At 44.1% G+C, this 23,635-nt stretch overlaps 1 protein-coding gene across 6 annotated transcripts in view; it reads left to right on the forward strand.

The window, feature by feature from the left end:
- Positions 1 to 23,635, forward strand: part of mllt10 (MLLT10 histone lysine methyltransferase DOT1L cofactor) — an 88,469-nt gene that overhangs the window by 52,380 nt on the left and 12,454 nt on the right. For all 6 annotated transcript variants that reach the window (XM_042298909.1, XM_042298913.1, XM_042298910.1 and 3 more), the window contains 3 exons: positions 9,117 to 9,265; positions 20,547 to 20,664; positions 21,322 to 21,403. In XM_042298909.1, the coding sequence (XP_042154843.1) occupies positions 9,117 to 9,265; positions 20,547 to 20,664; positions 21,322 to 21,403 (349 nt within the window). The remainder of the gene's footprint in view (positions 1 to 9,116; positions 9,266 to 20,546; positions 20,665 to 21,321; positions 21,404 to 23,635) is intronic.

Here is a 23,635-nt window from a genome sequence, read left to right on the forward strand (position 1 = left end):
AACCACACACACACCAGGGTTTCCATTAGCTGGCAAAAAAATGTTTAAGCCGTTAAGTAGAACTGCTGCGGCCAAAATGACCGTAAGAAAAAAATTGAAATACCAGTTGATGCTAATACATTTCACCATCATGCTTATCGGTCTATAGGTTAATGTTCATAATTTTGTGGACTTAAATTGGCCTGTGTATAGTCGTTAGTCATCATGCATTTTATTTTTCCAACACAACTATCACACGCACAGCATACAGAGACAATTTTGAGCTGGATTTCTCCTAAAGAGTAAAACATATGCTTTTATGAACCCATTCATTGCGCAACCATTCTAAATGCAATCGCGTTAAAAAACGGTTTGGTGCATGATTTAAAAAAAATAGCTATTTTTATTTCTCAACTGGTCATTTGAACTGCAAGCTCTGACCCAACTTTGCTATTTGGTGATTATTTTGGCGTTTTATTTGTACTTTATATTCACAAAATGTATCTTCTATCATTTCTTATAACCGACAGGAACTTTTGAACATAAGATCAGCAGTTACCCCAATTCCGACTGACTCATCTGCCCTGGGCTCTTTCTTTAATTCTGACCCAATTGTCGGGGTATCCAAGAGGAAATGCTGGCATTTGTGGCAAGAAATGGGGAATCCTGCCAGGATTAAGGCGAAGGGAAAACCGGCCACCTCTTCCCTCCATTCTATTGGTCACTTGATAATAAGATGGATGACGTTCGAACGCGGATTTGCTACGAACGGGACTCTCTAAACTGCAATATTCTCTGCTTTTCTGAAGCATGGCTTTTGGACAATGGCTATCCAACTGGATGGATTCTCCATGCACCGAGTGGACAGGACAGTAGAGGAAGGGGAGGCGTGTGCCTCTACATCAACAACAATTTGTGTTCTGACTCGAGCACAGTGGTAATATTGACGCCGATTTTAGTTTGTCATCATTTAGACTAATTTCCAAACTTCCATCAACAAGTCTCCTTTGCCTCTCAAGCAAGCATACAAGGCCCTGGCCTCCCGGGTGGCGCAGTGGTTAAGGGCGTTGTACTGCAGCGCCAGCTGTGCCATGAGAGTCCCTGGGTTCGCGCCCAAGCTCTGTTGTAACCGGCCGCGACCGGGAGGTCCGTGGGGCGACGCACAATTGGCCTAGCGTCGTCCGGGTTAGAGAGGGCTTGGTCGGTAGGAATGTCCTTGTCTCATCGCGCACCAGCGACTCCTGTGGTGGGCCGGGTGCAGTGCGCGCTAACCAAGGTTGCCAGGTGCACGTGTACCCTCCGACACATTGGTGCGGCTGGCTTCCGGGTTGGATGCTCGCTGTGTTACGAAGCAGTATGGCTGGTTGGGTTGTGTATCGGAGGACGCATGACTTTCAACCTTTGTCTCTCCCGAGCCCGTACGGGAGTTGTAGCGATGAGACAAGATAGTAGCTACTACAACAATTGGATACCACAAAAAAGGGGTAAAATTCAAAAAATAATAATAATAATGAAAAAAAGCATACAAGGCCCTACCTTTTCCACCATTCTGCAAATCAGATCATGACTCCGTACTCCTGCTTCATGTATACAAGCAGAAGCTCAAACGGGAAGCACCAGTGCCATTAAGAAATGAATCAGAGATTATGCTACAGGGGTTGGTTTGCTAGCTCTGATTGGAATATGTTCCAAGACTCCCCTGATAACATCGATGTGCTAACCACCTCCGTCACCGGCTTCATAACGAAATGCATCGGTGATGTTGTCCCCACCGTGAAGGTTTGCTGCTTCCCCAATTAAAAGCCCTGGATTAAGACCGAGGTTGGTGCTACGGTAAAGGACAGGGCTACCGCACACTGGGCCATCACAGACAGCCCTGATGCTACAACTCGGAATAGGAACAAGTACAGGAAGCTACGACCTCTGCAGAGTCATCAAACGGGCAAAAGGACAATATTGGAATAAAGTGTCGGAGTCATATTTACAAATAAAGTAAAGAGTCATATTTACGCAGGCTCCGACGCCCATCCCATGTGGCAGGGGCTACAGTCCATTACGGATTACTAAAGAAGACCCAGACCTTCTCTACCAGACAAACTCTACACATTTTATGCACCCTTCAACAATAACACCATACCGTGCGTGAAACCAGAGGACTAGATGATCTGGCAGACAGCGCTTGACAGCGCCTCTTCCCCCTCATAAGGTTGAAAACGTTTGGCATGGGGCCTCAAATCCTCAAAGGTTCTGCAGCTGCACCATTAAGAGCATTTCGACTAGCTGCATCACTGCTTGTTATGGCAACAGCACCGCCTTCGATCACATGGCGCTACAGAGGGTGATACAGACAGTTAAGTACATCACTGGGCCGAGCTCCCTGCAATCCAGGACCTCTATATCAGGCAGTGTGAAAAGAAGGCCCGGAAAATTGTTAAGGACTCCAGCCACCCAAGCTATAGACTATTCTCTCTTCTTCCGCACAGAATGTGGTACCGGTGGATCAAGTCTGACACAACCGTTTCTATCCTCAAGCCATAAGACTGCTAAATAGATAACAAAATGGCTACACGGACTATCAAAGTTGACCCTTGTATATATCTCTGCACACTCAGGACTTTACACACTCACACACACTGACACTCGCATACAGTCTTAATTTACGCTGCTGCTACTCTGTTTATCATACATCCTGATGCCTATTCACCTTATCCATATACTTATCTATTGCCCGCTTTGAGGACAATACAGTGCCACTGACACGGCCTGCAATGAAAACATGCGGTCTCTCCTTCACTGCAGCCGAGGTGAGTAAGACATTTAAACGTGTTAACCCTCGCAAGGCTGCAGGCCCAGACGGCATCCCCAGCCGCGCCCTCAGAGCATGCGCAGACCAGCTGGCCGGTGTGTTTACGGACATATTCAATCAATCCCTATACCAGTCTGCTGTTCCCACATGCTTCAAGAGGGCCACCATTGTTCCTGTTCCCAAGAAAGCTAAGGTAACTGAGCTAAACGACTACCGCCCGTAGCACTCACATCCGTCATCATGAAGTGCTTTGAGAGACTAGTCAAGGACCATATCACCTCCACCCTACCTGACACCCTAGACCCACTCCAATTTGCTTACCGCCCAAATAGGTCCACAGACGATGCAATCTCAACCACACTGCCCTAACCCATCTGGACAAGAAGAATCACTATGTGAGAATGCTGTTCATCGACTACAGCTCGGCATTCAACACCATAGTACCCTCTAAGCTCGTCATCAATCTCGAGACCCTGGGTCTCGACCCCGCCCTGTGCAACTGGGTACTGGACTTCCTGACGGGCCGCCCCCAGGTGGTGAGGGTAGGCAACAACATCTCCTCCCCGCTGATCCTCAACACTGGGGCCCCACAAGGGTGCGTTCTGAGCCCTCTCCTGTACTCCCTGTTCACCCACGACTGCGTGGCCACGCACGCCTCCAACTCAATCATCAAGTTTGCGGACGACACAACAGTGGTAGGCTTGATTACCAACAACGACGAGACGGCCTACAGGGAGGAGGTGAGGGCCCTCGGAGTGTGGTGTCAGGAAAATAACCTCACACTCAACAAAACTAAGGAGATGATTGTGGACTTCAGGAAACAGCAGGGGGAACACTCCCCTATCCACATCGATGGAACAGTAGTGGAGAGGGTAGCAAGTTTTAAGTTCCTCGGCATACACATCACAGACAAACTGAATTGGTCCACTCACACAGACAGCATCGTGAAGAAGGCGCAGCAGCGCCTCTTCAACCTCAGGAGGCTGAAGAAATTCGGCTTGTCACCAAAAGCACTCACAAACTTCTACAGATGCACAATCGAGAGCATCCTGGCGGGCTGTATCACCGCCTAGTACGGCAAGTGCTCCGCCCTCAACCGTAAGGCTCTCCAGAGGGTAGTGAGGTCTGCACAACGCATCACCGGGGGCAAACTACCTGCCCTCCAGGACACCTACACCACCCGATGTTACAGGATGAAGATCATCAAGGATATCAACCACCCGAGCCACTGCCTGTTCACCCCGCTATCATCCAGAAGGCGAGGTCAGTACAGGTGCATCAAAGCTGGGACCGAGAGACTGAAAAACAGCTTCTATCTCAAGGCCATCAGACTGTTAAACAGCCACCACTAACATTGATTGGCTGCTGCCAACACACTGACACTGATACTGACTCAACTCCAGCCACTTTAATAATGGGAATTGATGGGAAATTATGTAAATATATCACTAGCCACTTTAAACAATGCTACCTTATATAATGTTTACATACCCTACATTATGCATACGTATATACTGTACTCTATATCATCGACTGCATCCTTATGTAATACATGTATCACTAGCCACTTTAACTATGCCACTTTGTTTACATACTCATCTCATATGTATATACTGTACCCGATATCAGCTACTGTATCTTGCCTATGCTGCTCTGTACCATCACTCATTCATATATCCTTATGTACATATTCTTTATCCCCTTACACTGTGTATAAGACAGTAGTTTTGGAATTGTTAGTTAGATTACTTGTTGGTTATTACTGCATTGTCGGAACTAGAAGTACAAGCATTTCGCTACACTCGCATTAACATCGGCTAACCATGTGTATGTGACAAATAAAATTTGATTTGATTTGATCTACCTCTTATCACTTATCATATCCCTGCAGATTGTAAATATGGTATTGGAACTGACCCTGTTTATAGCTTCTTACTTTCTTCTACTTCTACTTCTTACTTCTTCTATTTCTTGTGAGTTTTTTTTTCATATTATGAAGCATGTCTTACCTTGCTTCAAAGTAGCCTATAGGCAAACTCCGACCATGGAAACGTGGAGGCAATTATTCATAGGCAGCATGTGAGTTACATGTTGGGGAAGCTTAAAATTGTTCCTACCATTTGTACTGTTCTTTGTGCCAGTTATGATTTTTATATTCGCATTGTTGTGGAACAGTTTCATTTCAATAATGTTTTAGTTTCTCAAAATCATTGTCATGTGGTTAATCATAAAAATTAAAATAGACCGTGAGGCCAGTGCTCAGGCGCTAGCACTCATTCAACATTATCAGCACAGAGAAACCAGACATGTTAATTTCTCACATTAAGCATGAAAAAATTGACATCTCTTAAAATGATTGTTATGAAATAAACCAAAACTTGTTTATCTTAAGTGTAGCAGGTTGTGAACTCTGCAAACAGCGTTCCACTCCAAGAATGAGAAAGGTAAATGACTCACTAATACAGGCATTAACAGAAATGAATGTAACCAAATAATGGGAATTAATGTTACATTTACTACTGGTGACATGTAAAGGCGGAATAGATGTAAAAAATAAATAAAAAATGTATGAAAGGGAAAACAATTCACACAATGAAACAATGAATGGGCAAGAATTGGCGGGAGACAGCTGAGCCATTCTGGAGAGACTTGCCTATATCTTTGACACACCCTTCCCCTTCTTGTCTCAACATTTTAAATTATACTTAAGACACATTACCTTCACACGTTTTATGCTTTTCACTTACAACCGCAGCTCAATAATTTAAAATAAACTAATGATCCTCGATTCCTCTCTGGCTGTTATGCTTTCTGGTGAAGTATTTTGAAGTGTTTTCTTTCTGTATAGATAGGAGTAATTATATAATTTTGGCATGTTTTTCCATTTACTTCCCTATTTACATTTACTTCCCGACCACTATTTCTCTCCTGTTCTATTTGTTTTCATCAACCAGGGCCTAAAATGTACTTTTTGGCCCACCAGTCACTGTGGCAGGTAGATGGAAAAAAATCTACCAGCCCAAATATTTTTTTTGCCATAATTACCTTTATCAAAACAAATAATAAATAAAACAGATTACCATGCTTTGTAATGTTTCTATAACAAGACATGTATTAGTAAGAAGTAATGTGGTATATTGTTGAATTTCATTAAATTTTTTTGTGACCTCAGTCTTTTAATCAAAATATCAGAGCCAAAATGTTAAACAGCACCTTTAAGGGTGGGTGGTTACCGTGGTAACGTGGTGATATGTGAGAGATTTGGGATCTGACTAGGGCATCTCTTCGCTATCAGTTGAGTTGAAGCAGCAGACTCAAACTATCATTTTGAAAAACAACCGAGGTTGTGAACAAAACAATGTAAATAGCCAAGAAACACAAGGACAAAGTCAAATTAGACTAACTTTTATGCCTGTGCACAGCGCCTCCACAAATGAATTTATCAGCACTTCACTCAGTGAGCTCAGCTCCCCTGCCAGGCAGTGTTGTTGTGCGAGGTGGGATATAGGATTATAATTTATTTGTGCAATTAGCAGCTATGAAACAAAACAGCAGAAATAAAGCTACTGATGTATTTTTCTAACTCTAATGTGCTTATGCTTGACTTTTGACAATCTTTATTTGCGAATGAAATGCTCGCACTGTAGAGCCCTGCAAATTGACCATGCGCCAAAGTGACTGGTGAAATAGACCTTGCTCGCCAATGCCTAAATCTATCCAATTTTGGCGGGTGTTAATTGTATGCCCTGATATCAACTTTCTTTTATTGTCCAGAAGCCACAGGTAGAATCCTAGTCATATTAGCAATCCGTCCTAGTTGTTGCATCTTTGGATTCCTCCTCTTTCTAAGTTTCTAACATAGAAGTTCCATATATGACAGAGATGAACATTTATCAGGTGCACTGTTTAGAGTGATGTGTTTTCCCAGGTGCGCTATTCAGAATGGAGTTTTCCCAGGTGCGCTATTCAGAATGGAGTTTTCCCACATTGCATTTTGGCAAATGTTTCAAAATTGTTTTATTGGCTGCTTCATTACATTAGTTGCATGTTCTGTTAAGATGCATTTTCATGATCTACATGTGATTTCTGTCATTCTGATCACCGTGGGTGGAAGCCCTAATGGATTATGTACCCATTGCATATGGGTCCGGTAAATTTCTCACGTTGTCCGGCGCTGTATTTTCCTAACGCTAACCCTGACACACACACACACATATGTTATTGGAGGCTGAGACGTGGTGGGTCCCTGGCTTGAGAGGGTTACTAGGGGTTGAGGCGTTTCCAGGGGGATATATGGAGGAGGTGAGGAAAGGTGATGTTGGTAAGTCCTTATTGATCACTTTGATTGATTCCCGATTGGACAGTCCTATGCCAATGCAGCTGAGCTAATAGGGCTGGTCCACACACAGAGCTATGTCTTACTATACTTGTGAGGACTGTTCTCCTTAACCCTAACTCTAAAATTGTTTTTTTAACAAGTGAGGACCGGCAAAATAGTTGTTACTATTCTCGTGAGGAATTCTGGTACTCAAATCAAACTTTATTTGTCACATGCGCCGAATACAACGTGTAGACCTTACTGTGAAATGCATACTTACAAGCCCTTAACCAACAGTTCAGTTCAAGAAGATTTAAGAAAATATTTACCATGTAGACCAAAGTAAAAACTAATCAAAAGTAACACAATAAAATAACCATAACGAGGCTTTATACAGGGGGTACCGGTACCAAGTCAATGTGCAGGGGTACAGGTTAGTCGAGGTAATTTGTACATGTAGGTAGGGGTAAAGTGACTATGCATAGATAATAAAAGGCGATTAGCAGCAGTGTACAAATTAAATATGGGGGTCAATGTAGATAGTCCGGTGGCCATTTTGATTAATTGTTCAGCAGTCTTATGGCTTGGGGGTAGAAGCTGTTGAGCCTACTTGTGTATACTCACAAGTATAGTAAAACGTGAACACACACCCATCCATCCTTTATACTGTGTTGTTGATAATGAACTAGGGTCCATAAAAGCATATTCACTACATGTATTCCTGTGTTGACATGATAAATGTAACCCCACCTTTGATGTATTGGCCCAGTGGTAAATGGAGGCTAGCTTTGGGATATGGATATATGTAGGCTAGGTGTAGCGTAAGGGTAGCAATCTCTACCCCATTTTTAATTTTTAATTACAAGACTGGCTTATTACTAATGTTAGATTTGTATATAATTTATGATGGCATCAGATTAAGTAGTGTAATTTAGTCAGTTTAGTCTGATTTTAACATTATCTGGTAATTGTGGATTGTCTTTCCAACAATATTGTGTAGGTTAGGAGATGTGTTCTATTGTGTTTGTATGACCTGAGGAGTAGTCTTGGAGTTTCTGCAGTACATGATCTCTCGTTTTCCTTCGTTCTCCATCTTGCACTCTCATACACAAAGCACTCTTGTTCCTCTAGTGAATATGTGCTGCCCACAGCCATTCAGCCTTTTGTGGGGTGAGGGGGGCCTCTCACTCCTACTCCCCCCTCCCTAGGGGTCACTAAGGGGCAGGGGCAGAGTTTATACCGGTTAAGTGTGTGTGTGTGTGTGTGTGTGTGTGTGTGTGAAATCAATAAAACAGCAGCAGCAACAACTTAACAGATAGAGGGCATGTGATGGGGGAGGTACATGAATATGAATGGAGCTCCCACCCTCCTTTCCCCCAGTATGAAAAGCTGTGTGTATGTGTGTGATAGAACAATGTGAGTCATCAGATTTCTGCTTGTTATTCTGGGTCAGTGGCAGGACAGGTCTCCATCCACTGTGTTTTTAATATGTAGTTGTGTGTCTACAGCAGGGGTCGGCAACAGGCGGCTGTGGGCCAAATTCGGCCCATAGTTTTTAGTTTTCAGCTAAAGACAATTTTTTATTTAGGAAATCTGTTCCCATGTGTTCACACGCATAAAAATAGACATGATTGTCTCAATCTACTTTAGGTATGAAATTAGTTATTTTCAAAGGCAGTCACTTTTTTTCACCTAAGTTGTGATCAATTTGCAGTGTACAAATTATAAAAAATTTGTTCCGGCCCCATAACTATATACTCTGACAAAAACCAGCCTGCGGCCTAATCTAGTTGCCTATCCCTGGTGTACAGGGTGCATGTGTGAGAATGTGTTTTGTTGTTGATTTTGTCCAGCCCACTCGTTCATGGTACCATGCACACACTCACTACTGTACTGCACGCAACTCATAATAACACGAGACAATGAAGATTAGTTTATTTTCATGATTATGAAACAGAATGATGATGATGATAATAAAAGTTATGTTGATGACGGTGATGTCTCTCCTTGTAGGTGCATTCTCCAGTTGTGACGTGTCGTCAGGGATGGGACCTGCTCCTATGAGTGGAGCTAACTCTGAGTTGCAACAGCCGATGGCCTCCCTAGCTCCTCCTAGTCCCTTCACTGCCACAGCCCCCATGATCAACACGGTCTCCCCCCATGTGAGTACATACACACACCACAGACACAGACTAGGCCCGTGCTGAACAGAGTCAGATCAACATTAATGTCAGAGACCTACTAGTTATATTAAGTTCAAATAGGTTTAGAAAAGGATGAGAGAGGAATTCTCAGGGCTGTGATGATCATGGCATTTTGGATGATGGTTATTGGGCAGCTAAATGGCAGTGATAACTGTTTGAATAGCAAAACATATATAGAGTACCAGTCAAAAGTTTGGACACACCTACTCATTCAAGGGTTTTTCTTTATTTGTACAATTTTCTACATTGTAGAATAATAGTGAAGATATCAAAACTATGAAATAACACATGGAATCATGTAGTAACCAGAAAAGTGTTAAACAATCAAAATATATTTTATATTTGAGATTCTTCAAAGTAGCCACCTTTTGCCTTGATGACAAGTTTGCACACTCTTGACATTCTCTCAACCAGCTTCATGAGGAATGCTTTTCCAACAGTCTTGAAGGAGTTCCCACATGCTAAGCACTTGTTGGCTGCTTTTCCTTCGGTCTGCGAGCTAACTCATCCCAACCCATCTCAATTGGGTTCAGATCGGGTGATTGTGGAGGCCAGGTCATCTGATACAGCACTCCATCACTCTCCTTCTTGGTCAAATAGCCCTTACACAGCCTGGAGGTGTGTTTTGGGTCATTGTCCTGTTGAAAAACAAATTATCGTCCCACTAAGCGCAAACAAGATGGGATGATGTATCGCTGCAGAATGCTGTGGTAGCCATCCTGGTGACTGACCATGTCACCAGCAAAACACCTTCACACCTCCATGCTTCACGGTGGGAAGCACACACGTGGAGATCATCCGTCCACCTACTCTGCATCTCACAAAGACACAGCAGTTGGAACCAAAAATCTGAAATTTGGACTCGTCAGACCAAAGGACAGATTTCCACTGATCTAATCTCCATTGCTTATGTTTCTTGGCCCAAATAAGTCTCTTCTTATTATTGGAGTTCTTTAGTAGTTGTTTCTTTTGACCATGAAGGCCTGATTCCCGCAGTCTCCTCTGAACAGTTGCTCTTGAGATGTCTGTTTCTTGAACTCTGTGAAGCATTTATTTGGGATGCAATTTCTGAGGCTGGTAACTCAAATAAACGTGTCCTCTGCAGCAGAGGTAACTCTAGGTCTTCCTTGCCTGTGGCAGTCCTCATGAGAGCCAGTTTCATCATGGAGCTTAATGGTTTTTGTGACTGCACTTGAAGAAACTTTCAAAGTTCCTGACATTTTCTTGATTCACTGACCTTCATTTCTTAATATAATGATGGACTGCCATTTCACTTTGCTTATTTGAGCTGTTCTTGCCATAATATGGACTTGGTCTTTTACCAATAGCGCTATCTTCTATAAACCAAGCCTACCTTGTCACAACACAACTGATTGGCTCAAATGCATTAAGAAGGAAATAAATTTCACACCTGTTAATTGAAATGGATTCCAGGTGTCTACCTCATGAAGCTGGTTGAGAGAATGCCAAGATGCCTCACAAGTCCTCAACTGGCATCTTCATTAAATCGTACCCGCAAAACACCAGTCTCAACGTCAACAGTGAAGAGGCAACCCCAGGATGCTGGCCTTTCACTTTGGTCAATCTTAATCAGTCCAAACAATTCAAATTCTTACTTTCCAATTAACTTCCCATTCCCTTTGTTACCTTCACTAGTCTACACATCTCTGTTTTTCTTTTTACTCAAAAGCCCTCTCAATCACCATCATACTCTACCTCTATCTTTCTGTCTAACATTTACTCTACCAGGTGAACAAAAGGTTTGAAATTACAGTCAAAACAAACATGATAACTTCTGGTCACAGGGAGGCCACTTTAATTACTCGTGACTAGGGTTGCAAAGTGTCAGAAATTTTCCATGGGAGTTAAGCCCAGGAATTTGGGGAATTTTGCTTACATTCATAGAAAAAGTTAGCTTATAACAGTGACCTTTTTTATGGGATACACAAGGCAATGCTAGGTCTTGTGGGGTGTTTTGGTTAAACTATCCCCAATTCAATGGAATTGCAACCCTCTGCATGCACAGTGCATTCTTCCATCACATGGTCAGGTGATTGTCAAGTTCTTGCACACTAGCATAATGAGATGCTATTGAGCCCAAACTACTACACTGTCTGAGCCAAGGACTACATGCTTTCTGGTAAGTTTTGATTACAATACTGGATGGGGTGAATATATTTTGTATGACATACATTTTTTTTTTTTAACTAGTAAATAGTAGCCTACAGCAAAGTGTGTTTAAATCATTTCTAACTTAACAATTTCTGCTTGTTAGTTTTTTCTACCATGTGGGTTTTTAGCTTGCTTGAGCCTGCGAACTGAGTGTTAATTCACCTGTTTGAATACATGTTTCATGTTTAAATAACTCCTTTGTAAGATAAATGTTTTATCTAACTGCTTAACTACACTGCTCAAAAAAATAAAGGGAACACTAAAATAAAACATCCTAGATCTGAATGAATGAAATATTCTTATTAAATACTTTTTTCTTTACATAGTTGAATGTGCCGACAACAAAATCACACAAAAATTATCAATGGAAATCAAAAGAGGTCTGGATTTGGAGTCACATTCAAAATTAAAGTGGAAAACCACACTACAGGCTGATCCAACATTGATGTAATGTCCTTAAAACAAGTCAAAATGAGGCTCAGTAGTGTGTGTGGCCTCCACGTGCCTGTATAACCTCCCTACAACGCCTGGGCATGCTCCTGATGAGGTGGCGGATGGTCTCCTGAGGGATCTCCTCCCAGACCTGGACTAAAGCATCCGCCAACTCCTGGACAGTCTGTGGTGCAACGTGGCGTGGGTGGATGGAGCGAGACATGATGTGCTCAATTAGATTCAGGTCTGGGGAACGGGCAGGACAGTCCATAGCATCAATGCCTTCCTCTTGCAGGAACTGCTGACACACTCCAGCCACATGAGGTCTAGCATTGTCTTGCATTAGGAGGAACCCAGGGCTAACCGCACCAGCATATGGTCTCACAAGGGGTCTGAGTATCTCATCTTGGTACTTATTGGCAGTCAGGCTACCTCTGGCGAGCACATGGAGGGCTGTGCGGCCCCCCCAAAGAAATGCCACCCCCACACCATCACTGACCCACTGCCAAACCGGTCATGCTGGAGGATGTTGCAGGCAGCAGAACCTTCTCCATGGCATCTCCAGACTGTCACGTCTGTCACATGTGCTCAGTGTGAACCTGCTTTCATCTGTGAAGAGCACAGGGCGCCAGTGGCGAATTTGCCAATCTTGGTGTTCTCTGGCAAATGCCAAACGTCCTGCACGGTGTTGGGCAGTAAGCACAACCCCCACCTGTGGACGTCGGTCCCTCATACCACCCTCATGGAGTCTGTTTCTGACCGTTTGAGCAGACACCTCCGCCTGCTGGAGGTCATTTTGCAGGGCTCTGGCAGTGCTCCTCCTGCTCCTCCTTGCCCAAAGGCGGAGGTAGCGGTCCTGCTGCTGGGTTGTTGCCCTCCTACGGCCTCCTCCAGTCTCCTGGTAGCGCCTCCATGCTCTGGACACTACGCTGACAGACACAGCAAACCTTCTTGCCACAGCTCGCATTGATGTTCCATCCTGGATGAGCTGCACTACCTGAGCCACTTGTGTGGGTTGTAGACTCCGTCTCATGCTACCACTAGAGTGAAAGCACCGCCAGCATTCAAAAGTGACCAAAACATCATCCAGGAAGCATAGGAAATGAGAAGTGGTCTGTGGTCACCACCTGCAGAACCACTCCTTTATTGGGGGTGTCTTGCTAATTGCCTATAATTTCCACCTGTTGTCTATTCCATTTGCACAACAGAATGTGAAATTGATTGTCAATCAGTGTTGCTTCCTAAGTGGACAGTTTGATTTCACAGAAGTGTGATTGACTTGGAGTTACATTGTGTTGTTTAAGTGTTCCCTTTATTTTTTTGAGCAGTGTATTTATCTGTACATGGAATTGTATTTGTTGTTTTTTTTTATTCGTTTTTTTCTCATCTTTCCAGTAAAATGCAACGGGCACTATCTGATGTGTGGAGACATTTCACTGCAGCTGTACACAGAAAAGCTGTGTACATTTGCAAATACTGTGCCAAAACATATGTGAAGAATGCAACAAAGATGCAGAATCATCTGGCAAAGTGCATAAAGTTCCCTCAGCGCCCACAACAAGAAACCTCTGTCAAAAGTCCCTCTACTTCTAATCGAGGTGAAAATTATGAATCCGACACCTTATCGATAGCAACAGCTCATGGTCCTCCTGGAATCAGAAGTGTTTTGACTCAATGGAGGAACGTAGTCCGAGAAATGCTGATGAATGTCTTGCTCGAGCTGTGTATGCAACTGGTTCACCTCTGATGCTCACAGGCAATGCAGAGTTCAAGTGAAGGTCAAGAAAATCATAGAGAAAGCCGACTGTATTGCAATCATCTCTGATGGGTGGTCAAATGTTCGTGGCAAGGAATAATTAACTACATCTCCATCCCTCAACCAGTATTCTACAAGAGCACAGACACAAGGGACAACAGACACACCGGCCAGCAGATGAGCTGAAAGCAGTCATCAATGACCTTGGACCACAGAAGTTATTTGCACTGGTGACAATGCTGCGAACATGAAGGCTGCTTGGTCTAAAGTGGAGGAGTCCTACCCTCACATCACATTGGCTGTGATGCTCATGCATTGAATCTGCTCCTCAAGGATATCATGGCACTGAAAACAATGGATACACTCTACAAGAGAGCCAAGGGAATGGTTAGGTATGTGAAGGGTCATCAAGTTATAGCAGCAATCTACCTCACCAAGCAAAGTGAGAATAAGAGCACCACATTGAAGCCGCCCAGCAACACCTGTTGGGGTGATGTTGACGTCATGTTGACAGTCTCCTGGAGGGGAAGGAGTCTCTCCAAGAAATTACCATATCACAGTCTGCTGATATGGACATCCCCATCAAGAGCATCCTCCTGGATGATGTATTTTGGGAGAGAGTGGTAAGCAGCCTGAAACTCCTGAAACCTATAGCAGTAGCCATTTCACAAATTGAGACATTGCCATCCTGTCTGATTTTCAGACTCTGCTTGCAGATGTAAGAGAAGAAATCCATACTGCCCTGCCCACTTCACTGTTGCTCCAAGCAGAGGAAACGGCAGTTCCGAAATACATCAAAAAGCGTGAAGACTTCTGCCTGAAGCCCATACACGCTGCAGTGTACATGTTGGACCCTAAGTATGCTGGCAAGAGCATCCTGTCTGGTGCAGAGATCAACAAGGCCTATGGTGTCATCACCACTGTGTCTCGCCACCTTGACCTGGATGAGGGCAAGGTTCTTGGCAGTTTGGCGAAGTACACTTCCAAGCAAGGCTTTGAGATGGAGATGCAATATGGCAGTCATGCCAATATATCTCATCAGCCACCTGTTGGAAGGGACTTTGTGGATCTGAGGCTCTTTCCCCTGTTGCCTCCATCCTCCAAATCCCACCATTGGCCGCCTCAGAGCGCAACTGGTCCTTGTTTGGGAACACACACACCAAAGCACTCAACAGGCTGACCAATACAACGGTTGAAAAATTGGTGGCCATCCGGGCAAATTTGAGGCTTTTTGAGCCTGACAACGAGCTGTCCCCAACAAGGTTGAAACGTGACAGTAAAGATGAGGCCTCAGAGTCTGATGTTCAAGAGTTGGACATTGAGGAGGTTTAGGGAGAAGACATGGAAGACAACCAAGCTTTCGTTTCTAGACTATCAGATGCATGTTGAAAACGTTTTTTGGGAGATGCAATGGATCATTGGGGATCATTCAATATTCCCTTTCTTTTGTTGTTCAGTGAAAATCATCCCATGCGAAGAGTTAACTTCTCTAGGATAGGGGGCAGCATTCGAAATTTTGGATGAAAAGCGTGCCAAAATTAAACTGCCTGCTACTTGGGCCCAGACGATATTATATGCATATAATTGGTAGATTTTGATAGAAAACACTCTAAAGTTTCCAAAACTGTTCAAATAATGTCTGTGAGTATAACAGAACTGATTTGGCAGGTGAAAACCTGGGAAAGATCCATTCAGGAAGTAGGATTTTTTTTGGTTTTGTGGTTTTCTATTCAATGCCATTACAGTATCCATTGACTTAGGACTCAAATTGCAGTTCCTATGCCTTCCACTAGATGTCAACAGTCTTTAGAAATTGTTTCAGGCTTGTATTCTGAAAAATGAGGGAGTAAGAGCAGTCTGAATGAGTGGACCCTGCCGTGTCACAGAGCTTTTTCATGCGCGCGGCCAAGAGAGTGCCTTTCTTGTTTACCTTTTATATTGACAACGTTATTGTCCGGGTGAAATATTATCGATTATTTAGGCTAATAACAACCTGAGGATTGATTATAAACATCGTTTGACATGTTTCTATGAACTTCACGGATACAATTTAGATTTTTTTGTCTGCCTGGTTACTGTTTGTAATGATTTGTCTGCTGGGCGATGTTCTCAAATAGTCTTAAGGTATGCTTTTGCCGTAAAGCATTTTTCAAATCTGACACCATGGTTAGATTCACAAGAAGTTCATATTTAAACCTATGTAAAATTCTTGAATTTTTATAATGAATATTTCTGTATTTTAATTTGTCACTCTGCAATCTCACTGGATGTTGGCCAGGTGGGACACTAGCGTCCCACATACCCTAGTGAGGTTAACTAATTTAATTAAAGTTCAATTCGTAACAAATTTTTAAAAAATTCTATTGGAAGGATTTAATCATTTGCGTTTGTCTATTTATGATAAGGTTAAAAGGTTTATGTTTCTGTCTCCATATGCTATTGCAAATATATCCAATGCAAAAAAACATCTGCATTTAAATGGTATTAATATTAATTTCCATATATTCCTGTTAATTCCCATGGAAAGTTTTCACCTCTGAATATTCCCCAAAATGTGCAACCCTACTCATGACCCCTCCTCCCTTTTCCCAATTCTATAAATCTATTTTTTAGGAAGACAGAATAGTGTCTCACAAGATTAAAACCTCTAGGGTTTTCCTGAGTCTGCGAGGAGTGTATGTTTGTGCCAAAAAAAACACTTTGTTCCTACTCGATCGGGTGTAATGTGCTTCGTGATTTCTGAAATCAAAACCCCCAAATATATGTTATCTCTTGTTTCACTGGTTGTACTTTCCAATATGATGTCTTTTGACCGTGCTCTACCAATAGTTTACTATTATGGTGATGTCAGGCATGAGTTTCCTCGTCTCTTTTTACGCAAATAAGAAATCACTACATACTGTATCAACACAGACCCCCTTAAATGTACACCCTTTTAGCGATTGTTTTAATTCTCACAAGAATTATCCAACTATTCAATTATCCCAAAATTATTTCCATCGTAATGAAAAATTATCCGGGCATTGTTACTGGTCCCATGTTCAAAGACATGGGTAGTAGTCGTATCGCTTTTGATTCTGCCCATGTCACCAATAAATATAATACTTTTCCCGTCGTAAATTTAGCCAGTGGTGCCCCTCTACACTCAATTTTCAAATGACCAATGGCCCAACACACCGCTAATAAACCATACTAATATACACTACCGTTCCAAAGTTTGGGGTCCCTTAGAAATGTCCCAAATTTTTTGTCCATTAATTAAATACAGTGTAGACATTGTTAATGTTGTAAATGACTGTTGTAGCCGGGAGGGATGCTTTTTAATGGAATATCTACATAGGCGTACAGGCCCATTATCAGCAACCATCACTCCTGTGTTCCAATGGCTTTTCCCATGTTCTTAAAAGCGTTGGTAACCTACTGTGCTGCTGGCAACAATTTTAATTTTACGTTAAATTTTATGTTATTTTCCCCCGACATTTACTGACAACGTCCATATTCAACGGGTGTTGAGCGGTTGTAAATTCATCAGTTATTCTGCACTCTGGTACATTCAGATGAGTGCTCTGAAATCCGAGCAGATAGCCTGAGTGAATTCACGAAGCACCCAAATTAACAATTTCCGATGAGAATACACAATGACTATACCATTTAGGTAAGAATGACGTAAATAATGAAGTCAATACACTTTGGGTAGTTAGATGGCATATAGTTAATATACTAGAAAGTTTGATGTATTAGTAGCCAATGAACGTTAGGTAGCTAACATATATTACCGGTACACACTGCTGTAATGATATGCTATGCGGATCATAAGGATAGCGTAACTAACAAATTGTCATAATTAGTTAAAGCAATGGATTTGTATCCGCTCTCGCATATTTCCCGTCAGCAGGGAAATGCTGCCCAGTTTTATCCATAATTGGATTTTTTCCATATTCGAGCTGAATTGGTAGAATACTCTTGTGCATATTTTAGTGGCTCTATGGTTTTGCTATAGTTTTACCTCTTCCTGACCATGGCCAGAGTGTTTAGATTTACTCACTCACAGCTCTACTCACTCACTGCTCTTAATTCTAAGGTAGTGATACCCAATTCCCCAGAATGTAGTTATGGTGTTTGTGCCTTTTTAATTGGTAACGGTTTTGATACCTTGTATTAGAAACAATACTGGAACTTCTGCCAATTTTATTACTGGAGGATGTGTTCCTTTATTCGATCACACTGTGCAGCCAGTCGGGCTGATAGGGTCAATCATCCATCCATAATATAATATGTCTCTCATCAATACACACACTCAGGAAACAAAAACAGACACACAAAACAAACCGTATTTGGTTATGAACGTCTTCCTTTCTTGTAATTTGAAAAGAGTGATTTCTTCTCCATCTAAATATATTTGAACCAGATGAGCTAAATTACTTCTATGCTCGCTTCGAGGCAAGCAACACTGGGGCATGCATGAGAGCATCAGCTGTTCCGGACGACTGTGTAATCGCTCTCTCCGTAGCTGACGTAAGACCTTTAAACAGGTCAACATACACAAGGCTGCCAAACGGATTACCAGGACGTGTGCTCCGGGCATGTGCTGACCAACTGGCAGGTGTCTTCACTGACATTTTCAACATGTTCCTGATTGACTATGTAATACCATCATGTTTCAAGCAGACCACCATAGTCGCTGTGCCCAAGAACACAAAGGCAACCTGCCTAAATGACTACAGACCCGTAGCACTCACGTCCGTAGCCATGAAGTGCTTTGAAAGGTTGGTAATTTCTCACATCAACACCATTATCCCGGAAACTCTAGACCCACTCCAATTTGCTTACCGCCCAAACAGATCCACAGATGATGCAATCTCTATTGCACTCCACACTGCCCTTTCCCACCTGGACAAAAGGAACACTTATGTGCGAATGCTATTCATTGGCTACAGCTCAGCGTTCAACACCATAGTACCCTTAAAGCTCATCACTGAGCTAAGGATCCTGGGACTAAACACCTCCCTCTGCAACTGGATCCTGGACTTCCTGACGGGCCGCCCCCAGGTGGTGAGGGTAGGTAGAAACACTTCTGCCACGCTGATCCTCAACACTGGAGCTCCCCAGCGGTGCATGCTCAGTCCCCTCCTGTACTCCCTGTTCACCCACGACTGCATGGCCAGGCACGACTCCAACACCATCATTAAGTTTGCAGACGACACAACAGTGGTAGGCCTGATCACCAACAACGACGAGACAGCCTATAGGGAGGAGGAGGTCAGAGACCTGGCCGGGTGGTGCCAGAATAACAACCTATCCCTCAACATAACCAAGACTAAGGAGATGATTGTGGACAGCAAAAGGAGGACCGAGCACACCCCCATTCTCATTGACGGGGCTGTAGTGGAGCAGATTGAGAGCTTCAAGTTCCTCAGTGTCCACATCAACAACAAACTAGAATGGTCCAAACACACCAAGACAGTCGTGAAGAGGGCACGACAAAGCCTATTCCCCCTCAGAAACTAAAAAGATTTGGCATGGGTCCTGAGATCCTCAGAAGGTTCTACAGCTGCAACATTGAGAGCATCCTGACTGGTTGCATCACTGCCTGGTACGGCAATTGCTCGGCCTCTGACCGCAAGTCACTACAGAGGGTAGTGTGTACGGCCCAGTACATCACTGGGGCTAAGCTGCCTGCCATCCAGGACCTCTACACCAGGCGGTGTCAGAGGAAGGCCCTAAAAATTGTCTAAGACCCCAGTCATAGACTGTTCTCTCTACTACCGCATGGCAAGCGGTACCAGAGTGCCAAGTCTAGGACCAAAAGGCTTCTCAACAGTTTTTACCCCTAATCCATAAGACTCCTGAACAGGTAATCAAATGGCTACCCGGACTATTTGAATTGTGTGCCCCGCCCCCCCAACCCCTCTTTTTACGCTGCTGCTACTCTCTGTTTATCATATATGCATAGTCACTTTAACTATACATTCATGTACATACTACCTCAATTGGGCCGACCAACCAGTGCTCCCGCCCATTGGCTAACCAGGCTTTCTGCATTGTCTTTGCTACAACAAAGACATAATGTGCACAACCTGTCACAGAACAGGATTTTCTATGATGTTCAAAAGAAATTCAGTCTCACCCTTAATTTATTTTGTCTGTTCAGAATGGCGTATCCACTCAATGACGCTCCCTGCCTGTCCGAGGCGGGTCCTTTCCTGCCCCGTTTTAGTCGGCATGTGGGCTCCCTTGCTCGCAGTTAACCTCGGTCTCCTCCGGCGCAAGCAGCGTTAGCCATCCCATCCTCGTCGCCAAATTGTGGTAGCAATTCTGTAAGAAAAGAGAGACTGCAGATTCTTTCAAACAACAATTGTATAATATTTGCAAAAATGAAACAATCAACCATCACCAAGAATGTTTTAGTTGAAAGCTTAACAGTCGGGTCTCTGCTTTTATAGAAAAATACTTCTTTCTTGTATATGTAGCAGTCAGCAGATCATGTGAAAAAGGTAATTAGTTGTCTGTGCAGATTTAAGATAGCATGAGGTTGATCCATCTAACTGCATTCACAACAACAAACACTATATTGTACTCCTTTCTGCAAGTTTCCATGCATGTGACTTCCTGTAAATAGTAAACCCACAGGATGTCACATGCTGCAGTTGCACCCAAACGTCTCTTACCTATACGCCCAGTGTTATGACTAAGTCACACCAAGACAAGTTTAGAAAGGTTAGAAAACCACTAGCATATAACAAGAGACTATTCTTTAAGCGGTAAAACACGGGATAGCATGACTAATGATGTCATTTTCCACCACAGTCTTCACTTATGTTACCAACTCCATCCAGTCATCCTCCATGTATTGTAACTGAGACTCTTTTGTCCCTGCAGGTGAGTGGGTTACCAGGTCCAGTGTTCAACATGGCTCCCTCCCACATGTTTGGAAACCGGCTCAACCCTAACTCTGCCATGGCTGCCCTCATCGCACAGTCTCAAGCTTCCCCCGCAGGTTGGCACCTGTGTGTGTGCTCGCTCGCGTGTGTTTTACCATGAATAGACCACGGTCTACAGAGGGTTCAGAGGTCACAACACCAACTGACCCACTGCTCGCTCGGGTTACGTCACACACTCACATGCATACACACATACAGCGCTTAGTGACCGGGGAGTGGGTGGTGAAGGTGGTGTACATATGGGGGTAGTGGGAGGAAGGGGAGAACAGTGGGGGAGGAGTGGGATAAATAAAGGGGGAGGGTCAGGAGAAAAGGGGGGAATAAAGTGTTTCCTGGTGTTTCAGTACTGCCTGCAGCCATTGGTCCTCCCTGACCTCTAGGGGTTAACTATATTGTGACTGACCGTGGGTGTGTGTGTTCTTTTGAATGACAGGCTGCTGGTGGAAGAATGGAAAGGGTTAAAAATAAAGGAAAAGAAAAGAGGGGAAGGGTGTCTTAAGTAGAGGCGAGTGCATGCTGGTGTGTGTTTGCATGTGTCTTTGCACATGTGTTTGTGTGTGCATGTGTGATTTATTACTCTCGTAGAGGAAAATTAAAAGAGACGTCTGGCCTGGAGGGAGAAGAGCGAGATAGCGAGAGAAAGTGTGTGTGTGCAAGAGAGAGACACACAATCACAGTGTGGTAAGTGTGTTATTTACTGTGTGTGTGTGTAGATCAGGAGGTAGGAGATGGAAACAGCATTGCAGCTCCAGGCTTCTCCAGACGAGCCTCTCCCAAGACCACCCTCTGTCCGCGGTAAGTACACACACATATTTTCTCCCTTTTCCCCACACACACTCCCCCTATTACCAGTGAGCCCTTATTTACATTCCACACAAAAATATCTCTGCCCATCCCCCTCTCTTGAGGGTTTCTCTCCCTCCCACAAACACACTCTGGTTCTGGTCTCCCCCCCTCCCATAAAGGCGGTTCTATCACTCTCCCCCATGAAGGCGTTTCTATCACTCTCCCCCTGATAAAGGCGTTTCTCTCTCCCCCTATAAAGACGTTTCGATCACCCCCCATAAAGACGTTTCTATCTACCCCCCCATACAAAGGCGTTTCTATCTCCCCCCATAATGGCGTTTCTCTCTCCCCATGAAGGAGTTTCTATCTCCCCCCATAAAGGCATTTCTCTCTCCCCCATAAAGGAGTTTCTATCTCCCCCCCCCCAATAAAGGCGTTTCTACCCCCCCCATAAAGACGTTTCTATCTCCCCCCATAAAGGCGTTTCTACCCCCCATGAAGACGTTTCTATCTCCCCCATAAAGGCGTTTCTATCTCCCCCCATAAAGGCGTTTCTATCCCCCCCATAAAGGCGTTTCTATCTTCCCCCCCATAAAGGCGTTTCTATCTTCCCCCCATAAAGGCGTTTCTCTCTTCCCCATAAAGGAGTTTCTATCTCACCCCATAAAGGCTTTTCTATCTCCCCCCCATAAAGGCTTTTCTATCTCCCCCCCATAAAGGCGTTTCTATCTTCCCCCCAAGGCGTTTCTATCTTTCCCCCCATAAAGGCGTTTCTATCTTCCCCCATAAAGGCGTTTCTCCCCCCATCTTCCCCCCATAAAGGTGTTTCTATCTTCCCCCCCATAAAGGCGTTTCTATCTTCCCCCCATAAAGGCGTTTCTATCCCCCCATAAAGATGTTTCTCTCCCCCCATAAAGATGTTTCTCCCCCCATAAAGATGTTTCTCTCCCCTCCCCCCATAAAGGCGTTTCTTTCTCCCCCCATAAAGGCGTTTCTATCTCACCCCCATAAAGACGTTTCTCTCCCCCCCATAAAGGTGTTTTTCTCCCCCATAAAGGCGTTTCTATCCCCCCCCCATAAAGGCGTTTCTATCCCCCCATAAAGGCGTTTCTATCCCCCCATAAAGGCGTTTCTATCCCCCCCCATAAAGGCGTTTCTACCGCCCCCCCTCCCCCCATAAAGGCGTTTCTATCTTCCCCCATAAAGGCGTTTCTATCCCCCCATAAAGGCGTTTCTATCTTCCCCCCATAAAGGCGTTTCTATCCCCCCATAAAGGCGTTTCTATCCCCCCATATAAAGGCGTTTCTAACTCCCCCCACCAAAGGCGTTTCTCTCCCCCATAAAGGCGTTTCTATCTCACCCCCATAAAGGCATTTCTACCCCCCCCATAAAGGTGTTTCTCTCCCCCAATAAAGGCGTTTCTACCCCCCATAAAGACGTTTCTATCCCTTCCCCCATAAAGGCGTTTCTATCTCCCCCCATAAAGGCGTTTCTCCCCCCCCATAAAGACGTTTCTATCTCCCCCCATAAAGGCGTTTCTATCCCCCATAAAGGCGTTTCTACCCCCCATAAAGGCGTTTCTATCTCCCCCCATAAAGGCGTTTCTATCTCCCCCCATAAAGGCGTTTCTACCCCCCCATAAAGGCGTTTCTCCCCCCCATAAAGGCGTTTCTATCTTCCCCCCCCATAAAGGCGTTTCTATCTTCCCCCATAAAGGCGTTTCTATCCCCCCCCCCATAAAGGCGTTTCTATCTTCCCCCCATAAAGGCGTTTCTATCTTCCCCCATAAAGGCGTTTCTATCTCCCCCCATAAAGGCGTTTCTATCTCCCCCCATAAAGGCGTTTCTATCCCCCCATAAAGGCGTTTCTATCTCCCCCCATAAAGGTGTTTCTATCCCCCCCATAAAGGTGTTTCTATCCCCCCATAAAGGCGTTTCTCCCCCATAAAGGCGTTTCTATCCCCCCCATAAAGGCGTTTCTATCCCCCCATAAAGACGTTTCTCCCCCCATAAAGGAGTTTCTATCTCCCCCATAAAGGACGTTTCTCTCCCCCATAAAGGAGTTTCTATCTCCCCCCACCCATAAAGGCGTTTTCTCTCCACCCATAAAGGCGTTTTCTCCCCCCATAAAGGTGTTTCTATCCCCCCATAAAGGCGTTTCTCCACCCATAAAGGCGTTTCTATCCCCCCATAAGGGCGTTTCGATCTCCCCCCATAAAGGCGTTTCGATCTCCCCCATAAA

The sequence above is a fragment of the Oncorhynchus tshawytscha genome, linkage group LG16 (genome assembly GCF_018296145.1).
Source record: "Oncorhynchus tshawytscha isolate Ot180627B linkage group LG16, Otsh_v2.0, whole genome shotgun sequence".
NCBI lineage: Eukaryota > Metazoa > Chordata > Actinopteri > Salmoniformes > Salmonidae > Oncorhynchus > Oncorhynchus tshawytscha.